Genomic DNA, 22,664 nt, shown 5'->3' with positions numbered 1-22,664 from the left:
AGCAGGCCACAGCTAAAAACCTCATTCACTGAGAATCTGATTTTCAAGGACACTGACCTCATTCCCCATCACTTCACCATGCAAAGACCTGCCTAACCCTGATCGTGCCTCCAGCACCTTTTCCTAATTGACTACAAGAATCACATTAATGGCATTTTTATCACTTTGCAAGGCCCTATCACCTTATTCTAGTTCAGAGCAATTACATTTTTTTTGAGTACCGTTTGCAGATGGCTGCCTAGTAAAGACCAAACGTGGTTTGTCAGTACTAACAGCTGCTTACTTTGACATTTACGGCAATAAACAACAAAAGTAGATATGTTGTTTATTAGATCAGAAAGTTACTAATTGCTAAATCTGACTGAGAGCCAGTCATCCACAAGAAGTCTTGCCACAGATGAAAACAAACATTTTAATTAAAAATTCATGCTGTGGGAAACTGTGATACAGATAAGATTCCTAAGAAAACAGCCTTAGTCCTCTCCAACAAACCATTCAGTTTCTTATATCACAAACAGATCTCAGGACATTTGAACTTTATTATTGCTGCAATAAAATGGCCAGCATTGAAACCAGCTACTTTTTCCCCCCCTCTTTCCTTCCTCTTTCTCACACTTTCTCCCACTCACAATGCTCCAATTCCACCACTAGCTCAATAGCATTAACTCTCTTACTGCTCTCTCTCCTATGGTTAAAAAGTGATAAAAAAAACATGAAGCAAACTGAATTCTGTTGCAAACAGAAAGCAATGAAAACAAATATTTTTTTCTGCTATGATTCACAGTAAAATAACATGGACACAGGAAATAACATGGCAGAGTAAGTCATTATATCATTAAATGAACCATTTATAAAACATTCCCCACTGGTATCAAGAATACATTGGCAGCATCAGATGATTTTTCTGTCTGAATCTCAGCCTGAGTGCGTCCTCAACTCACCTATTCCTTCACCAATGTATCATCACCTTCTTCCCTTTCAGCTGTACACGCAAAACATATTGGCCACTTACCCTGTATATCTCCTCAAGCAACAGTTTAGCACAGTTCTGGCCAAGTTCCTCAGGAAGCACAGCTGCTCCCTGGCCCTGAGGGTTTGAGGCTAACTCAGCACTGAGAATAGTGCCATTGATGGTTTCTGCAATAAGGCATATGCCAAAACCCGGAGATCTGAAAGGAAAACACATTGGATATAAAAACAAAATTAAATAACAAACCAAGAAGAAATACTAAGCTTGTCCTCAAGTCACAAAGAGCTCCACTCATCGGACATTATGGAGAATCTGGACTTGCCAACAAAATTCCCATTCTGGACTTTTCATCTGCCCTGGAAAAAACATTGACATGATCTAAAAGCTAAATCGAGTATCACTAGACCCAGATACACTGTGCTGGACATTTCTTGCTTGAACTCTTAAAAAAATTAAAACAAAACCAACCAAATCCCAGAAATAGCATTTTCTATTAAAAAAAAAAAAACCCCACACATTTACTAATTAATCTTTGAAATTTTCTGAAGTACCTTGAATTTCGTCTGTCACATTCAAGTACAAAACTAACTTTCTTTAGAGATCCACCTTTTTGCATAGAAGCTTCAATACATAGCAAGATGAGCCACAGTACCAAGCAGATGAATAATAATAATAAAAAATCTGATTTGCAATACTTGCATTTCATAGAATCATAGAATTGCTTGGGTTGGAATGGACCTTATAGCTCATCCAGTTCCAACTAGCAGCAGTGACAGTGGTGCGAAAGACAAGCCACATTCTGGATGGCCATGCACAGCTGTCACACCACAAAATGAAGTGCACTGATCAAATAAACTGTGCGAGCTGGTTAATGGAGGTGATTACGTTGAAAAATACTGTTTTGTAGCTGAGAATCCACTCTGTCAAATAGTGTTATTGTGCACTTTGTATCTATTGCAGTTACCTTGGAAATAAATAGGAGGCATCATTTTTGGAGCAACCCATGCATTTTTCTCAGAGCTTATCAGCCTAAAAAATGCTTTTATCAGTGTTGAAAAATACTTTTGCTAAAAGAAAGTAACAGATGGTGGAGTACAGCTTGCTGAGAAATCAAAAAGTTATAACTAGAAAAAAAAAATCACAAGATCCTTGTATTTTTATGTTCTGGAAGAGCACCAACAGCTAGTCATTCAAAATAATGTTGACTTTTCTCTACATACAGCATTTCCCACAGTTATGGACTCATATTGCCTCCAATACCCAAACTTTTTAAATAAAAAAAAATCCACTCACCTAAAATGGTAAGGAACATCACCAACATCAACAAACCACAAAACAAAACCTAAATACCAGTACAGACAAACTGTCCCAGTGTCAGAAAAGAACAGTTCTGCCAGAGGCATTTAAGCAGGGAGGGAATTAACAGATACTGGTGTTTCCCACCCATATTTAACTACTGGTAGTCGCTCAGCAACACAGAAGTTATGCCAAAGATGTTTTTCTCTTACTCCTTTCTTCTGAAAGAAAGATCTAGACAGCAAAAGTCAAAAGATGTTGCTCCTTAGGGGCTACAGTTTGGACAATAATAACAACTATATCCTGTGGCAGATTTTGTTAGTGTTCAGTAGCATGTGACAAACTGCCAAAACAAAATCATCTAGTGTCTCACGCATGTGCAAATAGTGTTAGGAAACATCTATAAAGATGAATACTCTGCTGTAAATTCAGAAAATTCAGAAAGCTTTTGTTCAGAGAGACATCACAAGCAGAAAATGCTCAAATCTACTTCCTGAAGCTTTTGGCACTGTGTGAGGGACAGAGTGCAACACCCTACATTCTGAAAACAGGGCTTTGTCTAGGTTGGGCACAGGTGTGCTGAAATAGTCCTCACTGTTTTAACTCTTCAGTGAACAGAGACAGCAATGGGAATGAGATGCACTGCTTTCCTTCCTTGCCCTGTCTACACATATAGTAGCATCAAGAACCTAGTAACGCAAAAAGCTTTGCCAAAATGGGACTGTGCTGGCACCATACTTATGCTGAATATGATAGCGCAGCAGCAGTAGAGATTGACATGCGCCAGCAATTTGGAAAGGAGAACTCACTTTTTCTTTCCATGCCATTATCTATTCTTCTACATTGGCTAATCATGCAAGCAGAAAATATAATGGTGCTGCCTTAATTCATTTGAATTTTCCACATTATTGGCAGATATGAAAAAAAACAATCACAAAAACCCCAAACCACAATGACACCAAAAACACACAACCCCCAGAAAAACAGGCTTCAAAATTTTCATTATTGTTAACTATCTGCAGCCACAAGACTTACTAACGTGGAATATTAAATATGATAGCGAAATCAGGAAAGAGACTTTAGAATTAGTTAACAATTTTCGATGCGTATAGACTTATGAAGTTAACAAGTTATCTCAAAGACAGTATTTCCAAGGACAGAAACAGTTTAAAAAAGTGTGCACGCTTGGAGCTGAATATATAATATGGGAAGACGACATACAAATTAATTATCCCAATCTCCAACTTCAAAGAAGTGACAAGCAGATAGTGTTGCTGGCAGATGTCAATAAAATTGTCTGAATCACGAACATCACTTCTGTGTTCTGATAGCCAGCAAATCTCTCAGGAAATTTGAAACATTAGTTCGCTGTTGAGAGAACACCACTTCAGTTGTTTATGTCATGGTAAAGCAGAGAATAACATACACAGCCCAAATAATTTAGAAAACATTCAGGTTCCATTCTTAGTATTACCACCTCCATCAGATGGTCTAGAGTAAAATTCAAACATTAGTTTACATATCATATCAGTGCACTCTGCATTCACTTCTGTGATTCTGTGAACAGGCTTAAAACCAAACAGAGCTCAAGTTATCTTTAGCAGCAGTAATAATATATTACATTGTTTGTTTAAGAAATCACAGTATTTCTATCACAGTATTGAGTAAAACAAGTATTACCTAGTGACTCATTCCTTTTTTTTTTTTCCCCTATAAGGAATATTTATTTCATGTCATAAATAGAAAATAATGGCCTACAGCTCAGTAAAATTACAGATCAGAATATGCTAGCAGGCAAAAAAATACATACACCTATATGCAGAGAGAAAAATGCAGAGGTCCACACACTTTCTTCTCCCTGTAAATACCAGATACTCACTTTCCAGAGCTGATCCCTTTCATATGGTCTGTGTAGATATAAACATCTGGGAGGAATTTATTCAGGACACTCCTTGCAGATTCCACCATTCTGTTTGCCATCTGTGGAGACACTCTGACAGAATACCTGTATTTCTGAGCTAAGGAACTGTGATAATGAAAAGTAGTTGAGTCTGGCAAAAATAGTCAAGAGGTCCCAGTGCATTTTTTCAAAAAATGTAGTTTTGTCCTACGTGTAGAATCCTTAAGAGTTGGAAGGGACCTTTAAAGGTCACGTAGTCCAATTCCCCCGCAATGAACAGGGACATGTATAGCTAGATTAGATTGCTCAGAGATAGGTCCAGCCTGGCCTTAAATGTCTCCAGGGAAGGGACTTCCTTGACATCTCAAGGCAATCTGTTTAGCGCCTCACCACCCTCACTGTAAAAGACTTTTTCCTTATATACAACCCAAAACTCCCCTCTTTATTTTGAAATCATTTCCTCCTGTCCTATCACCACAGACCCTGCTGAAGAGTCTGTCCCTTTCTTTCTTTTAGCTCTCCTTTAGATATTGAAAGGCTGCTACAAGGTCACCGTGAAGCCTTCTTTTCTCCAGGCTGCGTAGCCCCAGCTCTCTCAACCTGTCCCCACAGGGGAGGTGTTCCATTCCTTCAGTCATTTCTCTGGAGGCTCTCCACAGGTTTACATCTCTCTCGCACTGAGGACTCCACATCTGGACACAGTACTCCACATGAGGGCTCACCAGCGCAGAGTAGAGGTGCAGGATCACCTCCCTCAACCTGCTGGCCACGCTTCTTTTGGTGCAGCCCATGATACAGTTGGCTTTCTGGGGTATGAGGGCACATTACTGGCTCAACTCCAACTTGGCACTCACCAGTACCCCGAAGTTCTTTTTAGCAGGAGTGTGCTCAATCCTTTCATGCCCCAGCTTGTATTGGTAGTGCAGGTTGCCTTCACCCAGTGCAAGACCTTGCACTTGGCTTTGTAGACCCTCATGAGGTTCTCTTGGGCCCACTCCTAAAGCCTGGTCAGCTTCCTCTGGATGGCATCCCATCCCTCAGGTGTTTCAGCTGCACCCCACAGCTTGGTGTCATCCACAAACTTTCTGAGGGTGCACTCAACCTCACTGTCAATGTCATCGATGAAGTATTAAAGAGTATTTGTCCCAGCACTGATCTGTATGGGACACCACTCGTCACTGATTTCCATCCATACACTGAGCTTGACCAGCACTCTCTGGACTTGATCCTACAGCCAGTTCTTCGCCCATTGAACCTTCCACCCATCAAATCCATATCTTTCCAATTTGGAGAGAAGGATGTTGTGGGGTACTGTGTCAAAGGCCTTACTTAAGTCTAAATAGATGACTTCAGTGGCGCTTCCCTTGTCCAATGATGCAGTTATCATAAAAGGCTACTACACTGGTCAAACAGGATAATCCATCCATGAATGCAAGCTCATTTTCCCAGCAAAGCCTGTAGCTACAGAACATGTACTTAGTGCTGTCTACAGTATTTTCACTCTTGAGTGAGATACACAGGACATGTACAGAACCACTGATTATTACTACAAAGTAAAAACTGGTCTTAGAGATGCCCTTCAATAATTCTATTTTGCTATTCTATCATCCTGCATAGTCTGCTATTCACATCCTAGGAAAAGATGTTGGTGGGCAAAGTTATTCCAAATTAACAGCAAGAAATCCTTTCCTTCCACCTTAAATTGGGAAAAATTGGAGAGCTGAAAATAAAACAAATGTTTTTACAAAAGAAAAATTTTAGAAGGCTAAAACTTTGTTGTTTCCTGCTCTTTTGCTATGCTTCGATACTTTAAAGTCACTGGTGCTCTAGTCACTCAGCATTCAAAGATAACTGTTCTGGGGAAGAAATCATCTTTCTGCACATCCTTTGTACCCTTTTACTCAGGTACTACTTCAGTTGTATTCTCAACAGATATTCAAACATATAAGACACATTTCTAATCAAAATTCTATCTCAACTAATACAGATGTATGCTCTGCACTTAAGCAGCCACCTGCTTATACTTACACCTGGCAACACAGAGAAACCATCACTCTTCTGCTGGCTGAAGGGAACTTCTTTTCTACAAATTTCTATTGTCTGCTCTTGTGGAGTAGGCAGATGAAAAACTTTAAGATCTCAGGGGTGTAACCGATAAACAATAATAAAGAGAACTGATCATTCTGAAGTTGGTGGACTCAACATATCAGATGATTACAAAAAGTTATTGCAACACAAGTTGCCCAGCTGTAAGTAAACAGATTTGTTCAGCAGTGTCTAGAAGGATCAAAAATGCACACATGAAAGATCCAAGGACTCATATTTCTAAAACATTCTGTTTTCTACTGGCTTGAATGATCACTTAGTGATCAAGGTAAAATAGGATGACTTATCACTTGGTGTCACATCCTGCCTGGAAGGGGAGGGAAGGAATGACCAGATTCACGAATACTCCTGGTTAGATTAAGGTAAAATGACATGCAGAGGTACACACTCAATTATCATTTTTAATCCCCCAGATACTGGGGGTCTAACACTTAGATTCTATCTTAAGCTACACAGTTAAACTATATGACCTTAAAGAAAAGAAATAAGCCTCACAATTACTGAAAAATGTTATGAGAGATATGGCTTTTCAGAAAGTGAAATAGGTCTTGAAATTACTTAATAATTTTATGAGATAAAAAGAACAGAAAGAGAAAACTGAGAAAAATAGAGAAAGAATGAGAGTCAGGAAAACAGATGGGAAAAAGATTGATCACCAGTCTATTTCAAAAGTCTGTTTTGAGGAGGTCCAGTGCCAGCCCACAGTACTGGAGAAGGGATGAAGGGAGGTGAATGCACTTGTCTGTATGTCCAAGTCTCAAAATAGCAAACAGCAGGAAGTGAGGAATCAATGACAACCACCACCCACTGGGGGTCCCTTTCAGGCTTCCTTTTATTCCTGCTTGGTTTACAGGTACACTGGTCCAAGGTCGTAACCAAGCAAGTCTGCAATAAAGCAGGACGGGTAGACCAGTATGTCAGCAAAGCAGGACTATCCCATTGAGAGGACAGGATATCATACTTGCTCATAGCACACTCTAGAAAGTCAGAAAATACTTTCTGTTGGTCCTTTATACTTGGCTTACTAAGCAAACTTTTACCACTAAGAAAAAAAACCCAGTTGTTCACATACATCAACCAAATCCACTGAAAGTTGCACAGGATGGTATTGTGTTTTAAAGTCAAGGTAGAAAGACGTCACTAAAGCCACTACTTCCCCTTTCACATAGAAAAAGAGGACAGAACTACTTACTGTAGAGCTGGAGAGGTCAAAATAAAATGACTTTCTTCATGAAAAACCATAAAAACAGCCACCACAAGCACATTAAGCTGCATCCTTTCATATTCTACAGCTCACGCACACAGTGAAGCTGCTCTCACTTGGCAATGCTGCACTCATCCAAATATGCAGTTGGAATAGATGTCAAAGAGTCTTATTCTTGCATACATCTATGACAGCATGCCGTAAGGTAAAAGGAGAAACGTGTCTAGAGCAGGAAAACAGCCCCAATTCCTGCTTTTCTTCTCAAATCTAGACCACATTTGAGATTCTTATTGTTACAAATCAAACTACAAGCAGGACAATGCTCAAGAGAGCTGAAACTCATAAATTACAACATTTAGTATATGCTGCCTGTAAGGGATTTCTGCATCTTCCTATAATGAAGAGTAGGTTCATGACATATAGTATGAGGTAACAAGCCAAAAATAGAGAACAACAGAAAAAATAACTACACATTGTGCCCTTTTCTTTGAGAGGGAGCAAATCCCTCGCTACTTCCAACTTCAATGGCACTACTGCAGGCAAAGAGCTACCAGACTGCTTTTGGTAAGCCAACAAAAAGATCAGTTCACATATGTGCAGTGAGGTGTAAAATGGACTCTTTTATGCTCCCATCCAACACTCTGCAACACTCATTAACAACTAAGATGCCAAGTATGCAATGTATAGCAAAACTACATGTGTTACTTCTGGATTACGACAAGGTAACATTCCTTTTAGTGCTGCTACATATAAGATGGAAAGATTTCTTTTTCTTGCTATTGAAAATAAAATAAAATGGAACAGCACTTTTCGTTTACTTGTTTACCAATACTTTTTGAACAACAGTGCTCTGAACACAGTGCTTTTGAGACATGCTGGTGGAATCTGTATTCTCGGTCCACGGAAAGTGGTCCTGTGTTATCTGCATGTATACTCTGCAACACAGGTATGCTGTTGGGATTTCAAGTTAGAAGACTTATTTTTTTCCCTTAAAAGCAATCTTATTTAGAAAGAATGTAAGGGAAGGATACGCTGTTCCTCTGATGCGCTTGATTTTGCCTGGGTCAGTGAATTGAATAGGCTGCAAGACCTTTCTCACTGGACAGGCAAATAATATTTCTCCACCTCCTTTTGGAGGCATTCCTCTCCGGTTGATCTGAAAATTAGAAGAAAACAGGTTGCAAGGAGCACAAATAATATATATACAATACAATGTATATACAATCAGACATGATAGATTTAATTTCACATAAAATGAAACATTGTCACTATCAGTATGTAAACACAAGTGAGAAAAAGACATCCTAAAGGCAGAAACAGTTTTTTTTTTTTTCCCCCCACCAAACCTATAAGAAATAAATGGTTTCTTTTTGTTTGTTTTTTCTTTTTCATCTTGTTTCTCTCATTTCAAGTACAGCAGGCATGGATTCTCCATCAAAGAAAAGAAATATTACCACCAAAAACAAAGACAATCAGGCAAAAAAAAACCCAAACCCTGAAGTATTTACCAGGGAGGCAACACTAGTTCACTACCATTACATTTGTATCTCACTGCTAAGGAAAGTGTTATCTTTTTGATGCTTAACATGCTTACCTGAGGAATCAAAATGAACAAACACTCCTTTTTTGAAGGCCTTGCCGGCCCATGCTGATCCCACCATTCCACCTAGGAAGCAGGGCTGGGCAGGGGGCAGTCCCAACCCTGTGCACTGGGAACACCCATAGGGACAGAGACTAGATAGGCATGACAGTGGGGAACTGGAGATTAGGACTGTTGTAGCACCTGTGAGGTAGAGCCTGATGATGTCAGCAATGTTGCAACAGATCCTGGACCATTGGCAGGATGAGGGGAGAAACTGTGAAGTCACAGAAGAGTATGCAAAGACTAAAGGTGGACTCTAGGCCTTCATATATTTTAAATAAGTCTTTTATAGTTAGGAACACTGTAGTTTCCACTCGAGCCTATTCTACATTCAAATTTCTTATGTCTGTGAAAAGTAGTCTTTAGAGAAAAGTTTCTTTACTATAGGCTATATATTCCAAATGGGAAGTAAACCTTAACCAAATACAGATCCAGTACCTCTGCTGGTAAAGGAGACAGAAGATTGAATTATTACTTTCTAGCCCTGAGCACGGAGCAGGAAGAACAGGAGTAAAGGAGAAATTACATTAAGTGAAGAGGAATAAGAAAGCAGAAAGGTTTCTTAATTTGCAAAGAACCTCAACACTCAGAAAGGTCACTTGCATTTGTCATCCTCTCTATATATAGCCTTTGCATCTCTATTCGACTACAGACCTTCAACCACTGTATGGGTACTATGTTATTTGAGACACACCATGAACAAGACAAATACTATTATATAATACTATATATCATTTAGATAGGATCAGATATCTGCTAGAGACAGAAAAGGGAAGCAAGCATACAGTCCTGTGAAGCAGCTGAAAGCACTGTCCCCATGTGTGTTCAGAAAGAAAGAAACATACTTTCTTACCTTGATTTCCAGACTTTCACCATCAATCCCAAATTTTTTCAGTAGTGGTAGAGCTGTTGCCTTAAGGACATCAACCTACAGAACACACAGTTTTAAAAGCAGACCCTTTATTGAAAGTTACATAAGTATTGAAAGTTACATAAGTTACATAAATTTAAAAGTCATATGAGATGCCTAACAAGGATGAAGCTTTTCTGTAGTAGGCATTCTATGGGCAGACATCGGAAGGCAGAGAGCTTCGTCTACTCTTAAATTACCACAAGATCTCACTGCTCACAAAATTTACTACAACAATCTACGGAGATGGAATTTCTTATTCTGGATTTCTTCCTTAGTCTGACTTCTGCTATAGTTCAGCTAAAACGGCTCACTTGTTTCTCTGAATGCAGTTACCAAAAAAAAAAAAAGTTCTTATTCCATTATGAAAAAATTCCAACAACTAAAACGTACGATGATTGCAAGAGCATATTTTAGAGCAGTCCCTTAAGCTGGCAAGGAGGGACCTTACTCTTTTGTCAAGAACTTCTCATCTGCTTCTGGGAAACAAGCTTCTAGGTAACTAGAAGAATCTAAAGCGAATGAAAAATCATTCACTTCCCTTGGAGCCACTTACTCACTAGATCTAGAACTCAGCTAGATTTTCCTTGCCACTGCTCCTTCCGTTTTGCTAAACCAAGATCACAGTGACTGCCTGATGTCTTTCTCCCACTGAAACTTTAGCACCAAATATGACAAAACTGATTTAAGCAGAGCAACAGAAAATTATACAAGACAAACAACTTGGGAGAGATGGGACCAGGACAGTATGACCAAAGAGAAACTAGAACTCAGGTGGAGAAAGAAACAGGTGCACAGTAGACAGCAATGTGAGCATGCAGACATAAAGCACCCTTCTTTCCATCGTTTCAGCCAGAATCCATGACCCTTGAGCTTCGTGTCTGCTTTGCAGACAGTGCAAGCCCCAGTGAAAGTACTGAAAACAACCTGCTAGAAGCCACCTGAATTGCTACAGTTCTCATTCTCCAAATTTTGCCAGCCATCATACTTGAGAGAGATTCTGGGTTGTTTCAATGCTATCAAGTAGTATGAATATTTTAATGTCTTCATTAGATCTGTAAATCACAGATTTACATATTTAAGAAGCACATGGTAAAGCCCCTTACTACCTTACTTCTGCCCCTCAGCAGTGTTTGCTAATTCTACTGATTTGACTTTTGCAGCAAAATCCTCTAATAACATGCATATGGACACACACAGACACACGTGAATACTGCTGGCACAGGTGATAAAATTTCAACATACCGATCTGGTCTGCGTAAGGTTAGAAAACATTTCTCCCTTTTTCTTCTGAAAATGCACACATCATTGAAAAAAGAAAAGCTTCACTGCATAGGATGGAAACTCCCTTCCTCTCCTCCACGCCCACTTTTGCAATTCTTTGGATTAAAACTTGCCTGGATAAAGACTGTTAAGGAAACTCTGGAAGCTGATTCAATTCTTAGTCTGGTTTGGTTTTTCCAAGAGTTTCAAGACTTGTTACAGTGTTTGGTCCCCAGAGAAGTCCAGACATGATACCTATCAGGTACAGATGCACAGTAACAGACTGTCTCTGTTCCAGATTTACAGCCTGAGCAGAGAAGGTAACTGACAGTATGTGAAGGGTGGAAAAGGCTATTCTGATTAAGAGAAGGGTGAGTTCATGCAGGATTGGTAATTACTTCACTGGAAGTGAAGACAGTAGCAGAACTGAGACTCAAACCCTTGTTTTCCAGGATCTTGCCTATCACTCAATCATAAAATTATCTTTAAGTTCCCCTTGAAAGGGCACTATTCCATCTCTAGAGCAAACAACACAATACCAATGTGTACCACAACAAAAACATCATACAACTGAGGGCACAGCACACCACAAATGGCAACAAGTTGCTATGTCCAAATTGCTTGTTCACCAGCTGGTGAACCTTCTTCTTTAAAGAAGTCAACAGTAACTAAAAGAAAAAATCTTTAAGAAAACTTCTAGTGACATGCAGAATCCCTTAGCTAGCAAAAGGTGTCAAAAAAACAGACACATTGGTACGTGCTTGTTCCCTTCCTATGCTGTTATTAGCTCTGTATAGAACAGCATTTACCCTGGCCATACACACATTACATTTGGTGACTGAACCTATATTATCTGCATTTGCACCAGAGTCCAGGAAATTAAAAAAATAAATAAAAGGTGAGTGGAGTTAGTAGGAAACATTGTTGCTTTCCTAGAGTTACAGACAACCACTGAATTCTGATTAACACTGAAGTTCATCATACCCAAGCCCAAACTTTATATGCTAGTCTCATGCCATCAGAAAAGTCATTTCTGTGGACAGTCCCGTGGCACAATGTTTGAAAACTCAACCATTAAGAACAGTTACAGAAAAAAACAACTGTAGCACTGTGTATCTGACAGATACACAGACAACATTAGAGAAGGAAATGGAAATACAGGAGTAATGAGTTGCATGCTACTTCCACTCCTTTCAAAAAGGGGCTTTACCCCCCACCCTCCTGTACTGTCTATATAGAGAAACTCAAAACTACATCAGCTATGCATGTCAGTCCCATACAACTGGTCCTGCAAGCTATCCAGGGTCAAGTCTCACCTGCGGTCACAGAAGAAAACATAATTTAAACACAAGTTGTCAGTGAATGGTTCGGGCTAGCGTTCTGAAGCCATGTGCAGATCTCTTCCTGACATGTGTAAACAAAGTATTATCCCTCTCACTCATTTTCAATGTATCACACTAATGTTGCCAGTGCCCAACCTGCACAAATGCACATTATCCTGTATTCCAGAAGCCACAGTATCCTTCTGATTACTGTTTGCACATTTATCACTGAAGATATCAGCTGTCAAAGAGCTTTTCATTGCATGCCATGGGTAGCCTATTAGTGTACATAAACGAACAGGTCTATACTTATACCCCAACAACCAGCCTGATCTATTACTCGATGAACTCAGCTGAAAGCTTTCCATTCTTCAATCTTTTATGAAGCCAATCTTCATAAATACCTTTCCTCTTCCTCAACCACTTCCACTCCCTGCAGCAGATTTACCATGTTCCCTATGTCCTTCTGACCACAGGAAGTCTTGCAAAGAGTGACTTCAAAACTACAGCACAGCTACTGCATCCAACAAACATTTTTGAAAGTAACTTCACAGCTGTAAAAGTAGTGAGCTCAGGGATGACAGCAGATTTCAGAATGCCCCCTGGGTCAGCCTACCTGCTCACCGCTACCATAAGGCAGAGATTCCACTTCTCTGACTGCCCCCTTCACTTCTGGATGCCTCCTTGAGAAAATGCAGGGGATATCTGCTATTTTGCCAGTTAGTTAGGGAACTGGCTCAGGGAAGGCTCTGAAAAGTGTCTGCAGCATTGGAATCAACAACACCGCGTGGCTGAAAGCACGAGATGGGGATGGGAGACTGGCAGAACCACCTTCTTTTTTTTTGAGCTCAAAAGGGATAGTACATGAGCAATCATGTTTAAGTGTCAAGATCTGTCTGCGAGTTGTCATACATGCAGATGTGAATTTGTACATTCACCTGCAGGTGACAGATCTGGAATTCAATCACACAAGGGTACTTCTTACAGAGTTAACCTCAAAATATAGATACATGTTAACAAGATATGATATCCTTCTTACAAACTAAGCTAAACTTCAAATTCCAACGGAGTAGACAATATAACCTCCAGCACAGATAAGCAGGTGCCTTGCCTTTTGTATCTACAAACTTGAACTAGAGAGGCACACACATGAAGAATAATAGCAAAAATGCTTTGTTCATTTTAAACTAATCACCAGGTATTAACACTGGTTTTCCCTTCCTTCTTCTCCTTCAACAGGCCGAAAGAGTGCAGGTGGATAGACCAACCTGAGCATCTTTAGAGGCAAGCATAAATACATTTTCACTCAGTTGCTAAGCACCTCCTACCTACTGAACAATAAAAAGCCCAAATCAATTTAAAATCAAGTTTCCAGTTACTTAAGCATCAAAATCATTTAAGATACCACTTAAAATCATGTGTTCAGTTTCAGCAACCTGCAGAGATGTGTGAGGTACAAAATACATTGTAAAAATACTTTATGTTGGTGTTTTACCCAGCAAGCAGCTCAGCTCCACAAAGCCACTTACTCATTTTCCCTCAGTGGGATGAGGAAGAGAATCAGGAAAAAAAAAGTAAATCTCATGAGTTGAAGCATAAAATCTCAGAATTGTTTAAACTGGGACCTTTAACGGCAATCTAGTCCAATGCCCTTGCAATGAACATGGACATCCACAGCTAGATCACGTTGCTCAGAGTCCCATCCAGTCTGACCTTGAATGTCTCCAAGGATGGAGCATCCACTACCTCTCTGGGCAACATGTTCCAGTGCCTCACTGCTCTAAGTTAGAGTTTAATAGGATAGACAAAGGGAAAATAATAAAAGAATACATAAAATAAGTGATATATAGCACAGCTGCTCACCACCTGCTAGCCAATGACCAGCCAGTCCCTAGGCAACAGTAGCTGCCTCTCTCCTGATCACCACCCTGCTAGCCAATTCCTCCATGTTTTATTGTTCATCTTATGGTATAGAATACCCCTCCTGTATGTTTGTGCCAGCTGTCTTGGTTGTGCCCCCTCCCAACTTCTTGTGCATTGCCTGTCTCCTCACTGGCTGAACTGCACAAGAAGCAGAAGAACGCTTGATTCTGTGTAAGCACTGCTCGGCAACAGCTAACACACCAATGAGTTATCAATGTTACTTTTCTCTGGCATCCAAAATACAGCACCATACTAGCCACTACAAAGAAAATTAACTCTGTCCTAGCTGAAACCAGGACAAACATGCACCCAGTAAGAAATTTATTCAGACAATTTAAACAGACATAAGCCACATTTAAACCAGTTTTAGGAGCCATTATTACCATTATTACCATTTAGCAAGTAACTGTTATTCATTAGCTGAGTCATAGTAACTAGTTGTGCTCTGCAACATGACAAGCAAAAGATACTACCCATTAGCACACAACTCTGCATTTTATACCTGCTGTGCACAGACTGTGAACTAATGCAATTTAGCTGCTGTAACCCCAACATCATTCTGTGCCTGAGCCTAGGCAGGTGTAAGCTCCTTTCAAGCACAAACTAACTGGCTCTGATTCCGACACCCCCTTCAATTAAGATCGTTTAATCTCTGTTGGACAACGTGCCTGGTTCCTAAAAAGGGTTAATTCCCAGAATCAGGACTCAACTACTTAGATGAACATCCAAACTTAACTGAAAGCAACATTCAGATTGGATTGCTCTTCCTCTCTGACTTATTCAAGAAATTTGTACATTCACACAAGAAATCTCTTCATTGTGGTGAAAAAGATGCAGCCAACTAAACAGCCTCAGTAATTAGGTGGTCTTCTACATGGGGTAATGGCATTAGTCAACCAAGGAAAGGCAACTGATGCCATCTATCTGGACTTGTACAAGGTCTTTGACATGGACTCACACCACATCCTTATCTCTAAATTGGAGAGAAGTGGATTTGAAGGCTGGACTTCTAGGTGGATAAAGAATTGGTTGGACGGTCATAGCCAGAGGGTTGTTATCAGTGGCTCTATGTCCACGTGGAACCTGATCAGAAGCAATGTCCTCCATAGTCCATTCCAAGCATTCCACAACATCTTTACCAGTGATGTAGACAGTGGGATTGAGCGCATCCTCAGCAAGTCTGCAGACAACACAAAGCTGAGTGGTGCAGCTGACACAATAGAAGGGAGGGATGCCATCCAGAGGGGCCTGCACATGCTCAAAAAGTGAGCATGTGAGAATCTACTGAGGTTTAACAAGGCAAAGTGCAAAACGTTGCACTTGAGTTGAGGCAATCCCAGATATGAGTACAGACTGGGAGAAGAACTCACTGAGAGCAGCCCTGCAGAGGACCTGGAGGTCCTGGTGGACAAAAAGCTGCACATGCACCAGATGCACGCACTTACAGCCCAGAAGGCCAATGATACCCTGGGCTTCATCAAGAGAGGAGAGGCCAGCAGGGAGAGGGAGGTGATCCTGCTCCTCTGTGCTGCACTGGTGAAGCCCCACCTGGAGTCCTGTGTCCAAGCCTGGGGCCCCCAGCACAGCAGGGATGTGGAGAGGGTCCAGAGGAGTTCCATGAAGATGATCAAAGTGCTGGAGCACCTCTGCTATGAGAAAAGATTGAGGAAGCTGAGTTTGTTCAGCCTGGAGTAGAGAAGGCTGCAGGGAGACCTCAGTGCAGCCTTCTGGTGCTTAAAGGGAGCTTATAAGAAAGAGGTAGATGAACTTTTTACACAGTCTGATAGTGATAAGACAAGGTGGAATGGCTTTAACTGTAGGAGGGTAGATTTAGGTTAGATGTTAGGAAGAGATGTTTTACTTAAGAGGGTGGTGAAGCACTGGAAGAGGCTGCCCAGAGAGGCTGTGGATGCTCCATCTCTGGAGGTGTTCAAGGCCAGGCTGGATGAGGCTGTGAGTGGCAACCCTGCCCATGGCAGAGGGATTAGAATCAGATAGTCTTTAAGATCCCTTCCAATCTAAGCCATTCTATGATTCTGAAAGGATCAAAGATTCTTCTTTTTCATAGCGATTGTTATAGACAATTTCTTCTTTTTATAGCAAATAAGTACATAGGGGCGTAGATACATGGAATCATAGCATCAGTCTTAACTGTGGGAGAAGTGAATTAGTGGAACGGCCTCACGTGACATTTAGAGAGTTTTCAGATGAGAAAACAGAAGCAGTACATAATAAAAAGTCAAAGGGCGGAATATCGAATGTAATTTGGAGAGTAAAAGGAAACAGTTCAGTAGATGCTCGTTTTATCTAAACAGCTTGCTGGCAGATGCAGTAATGCTGCACGCTGTGGAAGATTAAAAAAACACAGTATACTTTAAAGACTTCTTCCTAATCTTTATTTAGAAAGAAAGAATCCTCCTCCAGTACTTACATTTATTACTTACCGAAGGATCTACTTGATCATTTGTTACTCCCCTCAGGACAATCTTCAGTGGATGTTTCATGAAAGGTGCCAAACAGAGTAGACTTTCCAAGTAGTAGCCAATACTGCGGCTAGGGCTGCAGTCATGTTCCAGTGAGCCCCCATATAGAAGGCCAGGCTGATAATACAAGGTAGTACCTGGGAAAGAAGCCAGTGAGGAAAAAAAGAAAAGTCAGAGCAATGTCAGCATGCTAGCCATTGCTGCAGCATAAAGACATTTTGCAACCAGGGACAGTAGATTTTTATAGAAGATGGGCAGCACTACCACCACGCTACTTCAATGACCACAGTAAATAAATGGGTCAAGGCAGATGACTGTCTATTTGTCTTGCACATCATTTGTCCTCCTTCACGCCCTTCTCCAAAATTAAGAAACTCTAAGCTATCCCCAAAATGCTGAAACAAGCAACTACCATCTTTTACAGAAGATAGAGTGAAGTTGTGCTCTGTCGAAAACCTGTCTCAGTATACCCAGTGGCATACCATCCACTTTACTGACAAATCAGTCCTTAAAATCTACGCATAATAGAGAGAGACAGCTAAGATTCCTCCATGGGATGCTTCTTGCTCAGAGTAAATCTAACTCCTCTTAGGAACATGACTTTGCAAGTACAAACCTTGCCAGGTTCAGTGACTTTCCTCTGCTAGGACATCCTACATATTAAACAAAATATTACTCTTCAGTCTTGAGCAATGCACCTCCTTTAGTGCACTGTGCTCTGGAGGTGCATGATCTTTCATGTAATCCTTTACTAAAAAGCTTCTGTGCTTAGTAACATCTAATCTATGGAGTCAATGCTATCTAAACACCTACCTGTCAAGCTGCAATTTTTACTTAAGTGATAGAGCCTGGAAGACCACAACAGAGGAGTAAGAGAAAACAGAACTCACCTGTTTGGTTTATCTCAATCCTAGAGCCATTCGTCACTTTGTCAATAAGGCGAATAAAACACGCTTCAAAGTCTGAGGAGTAGAACAAAGAAATAATCTTATAGTTACTTAAATTTACTCCTGAAAACAAGAAACTTCAGCGTACCAAACTTAAACATTTTCCTTTGCATAAAGCAAGGGGAGAGCAAGTGAGAGAAGCTGGTGCATCTGACCACCCAAGCCCAGGATAAAGCTGTTGATAAGTTACATTTTGCTCATGATAAAGGTAACGTTTGTACGTAGGTACAAATCCTAGCCAACAGAACTGCATGTAATACCCCAAGTACAACAAGTTAATGACAGCTTCCCACTATCCTCTGTAACATCATAGTTTAGAACTGCTGCTCAGATGTGAAGTGCTACCGAAGCATGGGCACACGAGCTACCTGGAGACATTCCAGTTTTCCATTTTCAAAACTATAGATGGCACCGCTAAGACTACAACAACTTAAGTCTTCCCATCAGCTCTCTTTTTGCTCACAGTCTATAATACAGAAGTTTGTGTGGTGCTAACTGGTTTCTCCTGTTTGTACAGGTTCTCACCAACAGACATGGGAAAGAACAAGCATATTTTAATAAGTGCTTGTATTGAAATATTCCAAGATCCCAGGCTGGTGTAGGCTTAACATGAACTTGAATTTATGCAGAGTTCAGAACCCAGTCAGTTTCAAGGACCAACTACACGTGCCCAACAGTCAGAGGGTGGCGGGACTTCCTGATCAATAACACTCTGACGCTTCCCAAGCAATGATCTGCTTTCTTTTGTACAAGTGGTTTGGACGCGGTAAACAAAGGAAAGAGCAATTTGCAGAAACTGCAGTGTGTAACTATCTACACAGCGCTGCTGGTGCCCCAGTCCCACAGTGCTGGTTCTACACTCCGTTACTATGGAGGGAAAGTTCACACAGCAGCGACGGGACCTCTTCCGGAGCAGAGCATCCTCGTGAGCACATTCGGCTCTCGGAGCGCAGAAGGCTTTCGCTGGAAACGCTCCGGTCAGAACAAGCTGAGCAAAAACGCACGTTGTATTACCAGCACCCAAACGATGACACACCTACCAAGGAGGAACGCCCACAACTGAACACAAACCCAAATGCAATCCAGAACCGAAGCCGTTCCGCGCCGCCTCGTGCCCCCGCGCACCGCCTCCCTTTTCAACCACTATCCGTCCCGGGGACAACGGCTCCACATGGGAGCAGAGGGCTGCCCGCGCGGGGCTCCCCACGCGGCTGCGGGCTCCCAGGACAGGGATCCTCCCCCGGGCCCTCAGGTGACCCCGCTCGGGCACGGAGCGGGCAATGTCCCGCGGCCATCACCCGGCCGTCGCCGCCCGGATCCCGCCTCAGCGGCGGGCCGAGCCACGGGTAGGGCCGCCCTTCGGGGCAGCTCGAGGGTCGACGCCCGGCTCCGCCACTCTCCCCACCCGCGCCCTTCGGGACTCCGCCGGCGCCTCGCTCACCGCGGAGACCGGGGTCTTCCTCTTTGGCGCGGATCTTGCGGATTTTCAGCGGCCGCCCGCTGAGCGTGGACAGCACCAGCCGCTGCCGTAGGAAGTTGCACCCCGCGAAGCTGAGGCACTGCGCGCCGCCGCCCGCCATGCCACCGCGCTGCCCCGCGGCGCCCGGTGCGCCCACGTGGTTGGGAACAGGAAGCGCTGGGACAGCAGGGGGCAAAGGGCAGGGGGCGGGGCGGGGCGCCGGGACGGCGGCGGACGGCCCAGAGGGAGGGGTGATGCCTGGGGAGCAGCGGGTCCGCCCCGCCTCGCTCCGCCCCGTCTCTGGGACGAGTGGTCGCGCGGCACTGCCGTGCGGGATGAGATGTAGTCCCGCCTCTGGGGCCGTGCCCAGAAACGCGGCTCGAGGGGCGGTAATTGTTGCTCCTTTCTGCTCGTTGTGCGTGGTTTTTTTTTTTTTTTTGTTTTTTTTTTTGTTGTTGTTTGTTTGTTTTTTTATTGCAGGCTGGTGTTTGTCTGCCTGTGGTTTTGCGGGGCCTTTCACCCGCGCTGTTATGTGGTGCTTTGTTTCTGCGCTCTCAGCTTCTGTGGGATGTGTGAATCCCCATTACCTGACAGGTGAAGAATTAAACCCTGGGGTGGAGCATAGCTTGGGGACCAGGGTATGCTTCTCAGATAAGAACAAATTAGCTTCTGGCAATGTGTTTATTCGAACTTCTTCTTTTTTTCTTTTTCTTTCTTTCTTTTTTTTTTTAAAGTAATTTAATGCTGACTGTCATAAGTAGAATTAATGAAAGAACCACTTGAGATTCCTGATCTTCTCGTAACTACAGTGGCTGAGACCAACTGTTCTCAGACAGGAGGCTGAGCAAAGCTTTCAGGCTGTGATTGAGAGAAGTGTGGATTACAGTGTGGGTAACGGGGTTAACAGGGTTAATCAATGGGATACATTTATGCCTGTGGAGGAAGAAGTTTCTTGTGTTACACAGAAAACTAAAAACACACAAGAGTGATCTCATATCCTGAGCTGGAGGGGGCCCACAAGAGTGTGGTGTTTTCCACAGATATGTTCTGCTTTGTGTCTCCTCATGTGCAGAAACTCACGTTAGCTCTCATCCCTGGTTTGTGCTTTGCTGTGGACAAAGTCAGACTGTTAGCAGGGAGCACCTGAGGGCTTCCAGGAGCTGTGGGTGAGTGCTGCACAGGCAGGCAGTGCCCTCACTGACCAAAACAGGTGCTGGGTCCACTACAGCAATCTGTCAGACCCAGGATCCATCTAGCAGATCCAGTTATGATGAACTGTGGATGGGGCTAAAGATAAACCCATACCTTCGGTCTGAGGGGCCCTTCCAGGAGATGGGACAGGACTGGTATCCAGTCAGGAAGGGCATCTGGAGGTATTTAAACCTACAGTGTAGCTGAGGCAAGGAACTAAAGCCCCTAGGACCCGAGCTTAACAGGAGCCGAGTGAGTGGGAGGCTGCTGGTAGAGATGCTGAGGACCATTAGTGCCTGTTGACGTACATATGAACCCAGCAATGATTTTCAGTACCCTCAGTGAGAAACGTGGGCTGTAGGAAGCAATGCTGTTTCTGATTTTCTTGTGTGTTCTCAGTGTAGACCTTCCCCTAGAGCAAAATATTGACCTATTTCTGTACTCAATAGGTGTGTTCCAATTTTGTCTGTGCCTTAAACACCCTTTAGGAGTATACAGCAGCTCAAAAGATATACTTAGATGGCAAAAATGGAGTTTAAACTTAGTATTACTACCTGGATATTTGGATGAATTAAAGATGAAATAGCCCCTGATTGAAACTGAAGCAACTTTGTGGGTTCAGAGTCCCTGTGATCTAGAGAAAAATGAAATCCTGTTTTGTTCTGGATGTTCTTTCAGTGATGGACCACATGCCATGAGTATATATGACTACAAACAGAAAAGGTCTGAATGTTTTCCATACAAACCAGTAACATTTCAATTTCTTCTGAGTAAGTTGCTTTCCAGAGACAGAAGCATTTATTTATATATATTTTTTGCCATGATAAGGACATTCTGCAAGAACTACGACATCCCCTTACTAGCTGCTTGGTAGCTCAGCTTTTTTTATCAGTGTGAGTAAGTGTAATTTGTTATTTAGATAAAATGACCTGAAAGTTACTTATAATGATCTATCACAATTTGACTACTTACAGTCCTCAAAAAAGAAATTTGGCTTTAGTGGTAGCTATTCTGTTTTTGGCTGGGATAGAATAGTTCATGTGGTGCTGTATTTTGTATTTGTGACCAAAACACTGTTGATAATGCAGCAATGTTCTGGATATTACTGAGCAGCACTTGCACGACGTCAGAGTATTTTCTGTTATTTATGCTCCCTCAGACACTGTGGAGGCTGGGGGTGCATGGCAGGTTGGGAGGCAACACAGCCAGGGCAGCTGACCCCAGGTGATCAAAGGGGTATTTCATACTGTGTAACATCATGCTCAGCAATAAAAACCCTGGGAGAAGGAGAAAGGAGGGACTTTCAGAGTTGTGGCTTTTGTCTTTCCAAGTAACTGTTAGATGTAATGAAACACTGCATTCCTGGAATGTGTCTGAACATCTACCTGCCAGTGGGAACTGGTGAATTAATTCCTTGTTTTGCTTTGCTTGCATGCATGGCATTTACTTTATCTATCAATTTGTCTTTATCTCAAGCCACAAATTTTCTCACTTTTACCTTTCTGATTCTCTTTTTCATCTCACCCTGCAGAGGGAGTAAGCAAGTGAATGTGTGGTGTTTAGCAGGCTACCTGGGTTAACACAGAACAAAATGGAAATTGCATTGCAGTTATCTACCTGCAGAGTTTCATGTTGTGAAATGGACACTGGATTGGATTATTACTGAATCTTGAATAAGCTTGTATCCCAAATCATAGACTTGTTCCTGAAAGAACACACTGAATGCACTGAGAGTATTTTAAAGGGAAGTCTTCTATATTTTAACATTCAGATCTGTGTCTTATTCTACTTTTAAGCCTACAATTTTTATTTTTATTTTTTATATACATTTGCATTTATTTTTCGTACTTTCACAGAATGAGGATGAGGTTGGAAAGGACCTCTGGGTCCATCTGGTCCAACCCCTGCTCAAGCAGGGACTCTAGAGCAGGATGCCCATGACCGTGCCCAGGTGGCTTCTGAAGATCTTCCTGGAGGAGAACTCAGTCACCTGCACAGTAAAGAAGTGCTTCTTGATGTTCCAATGGAGCCTGCTGTGTTCCAGTTTT

General features: G+C 42.1%; 1 protein-coding gene across 1 annotated transcript in view; it reads right to left on the bottom strand.

Annotated features, from left to right (window-relative positions):
• The window catches only part of RCL1 (RNA terminal phosphate cyclase like 1), a 33,901-nt gene extending 14,307 nt beyond the window's left edge, over positions 1–19,594 (bottom strand). Inside the window, exons 1-7 of the mRNA XM_424808.8 lie at positions 19,408–19,594; positions 17,910–17,981; positions 16,981–17,156; positions 9,972–10,046; positions 8,508–8,632; positions 4,146–4,271; positions 1,013–1,169 (exon numbers count right to left, since the gene is read on the bottom strand). Coding sequence (XP_424808.1) covers positions 1,013–1,169; positions 4,146–4,271; positions 8,508–8,632; positions 9,972–10,046; positions 16,981–17,156; positions 17,910–17,981; positions 19,408–19,546 — 870 coding nt within the window. The 5' untranslated portion in view covers positions 19,547–19,594. The remainder of the gene's footprint in view (positions 1–1,012; positions 1,170–4,145; positions 4,272–8,507; positions 8,633–9,971; positions 10,047–16,980; positions 17,157–17,909; positions 17,982–19,407) is intronic.
• Positions 19,595–22,664: the final 3,070 nt, after the last annotated feature.

This window comes from Gallus gallus, chromosome Z (assembly GCF_016699485.2).
Source record: "Gallus gallus isolate bGalGal1 chromosome Z, bGalGal1.mat.broiler.GRCg7b, whole genome shotgun sequence".
Taxonomy (NCBI): domain Eukaryota; kingdom Metazoa; phylum Chordata; class Aves; order Galliformes; family Phasianidae; genus Gallus; species Gallus gallus.
This window is presented reverse-complemented; position numbering and strand designations above follow the sequence as displayed.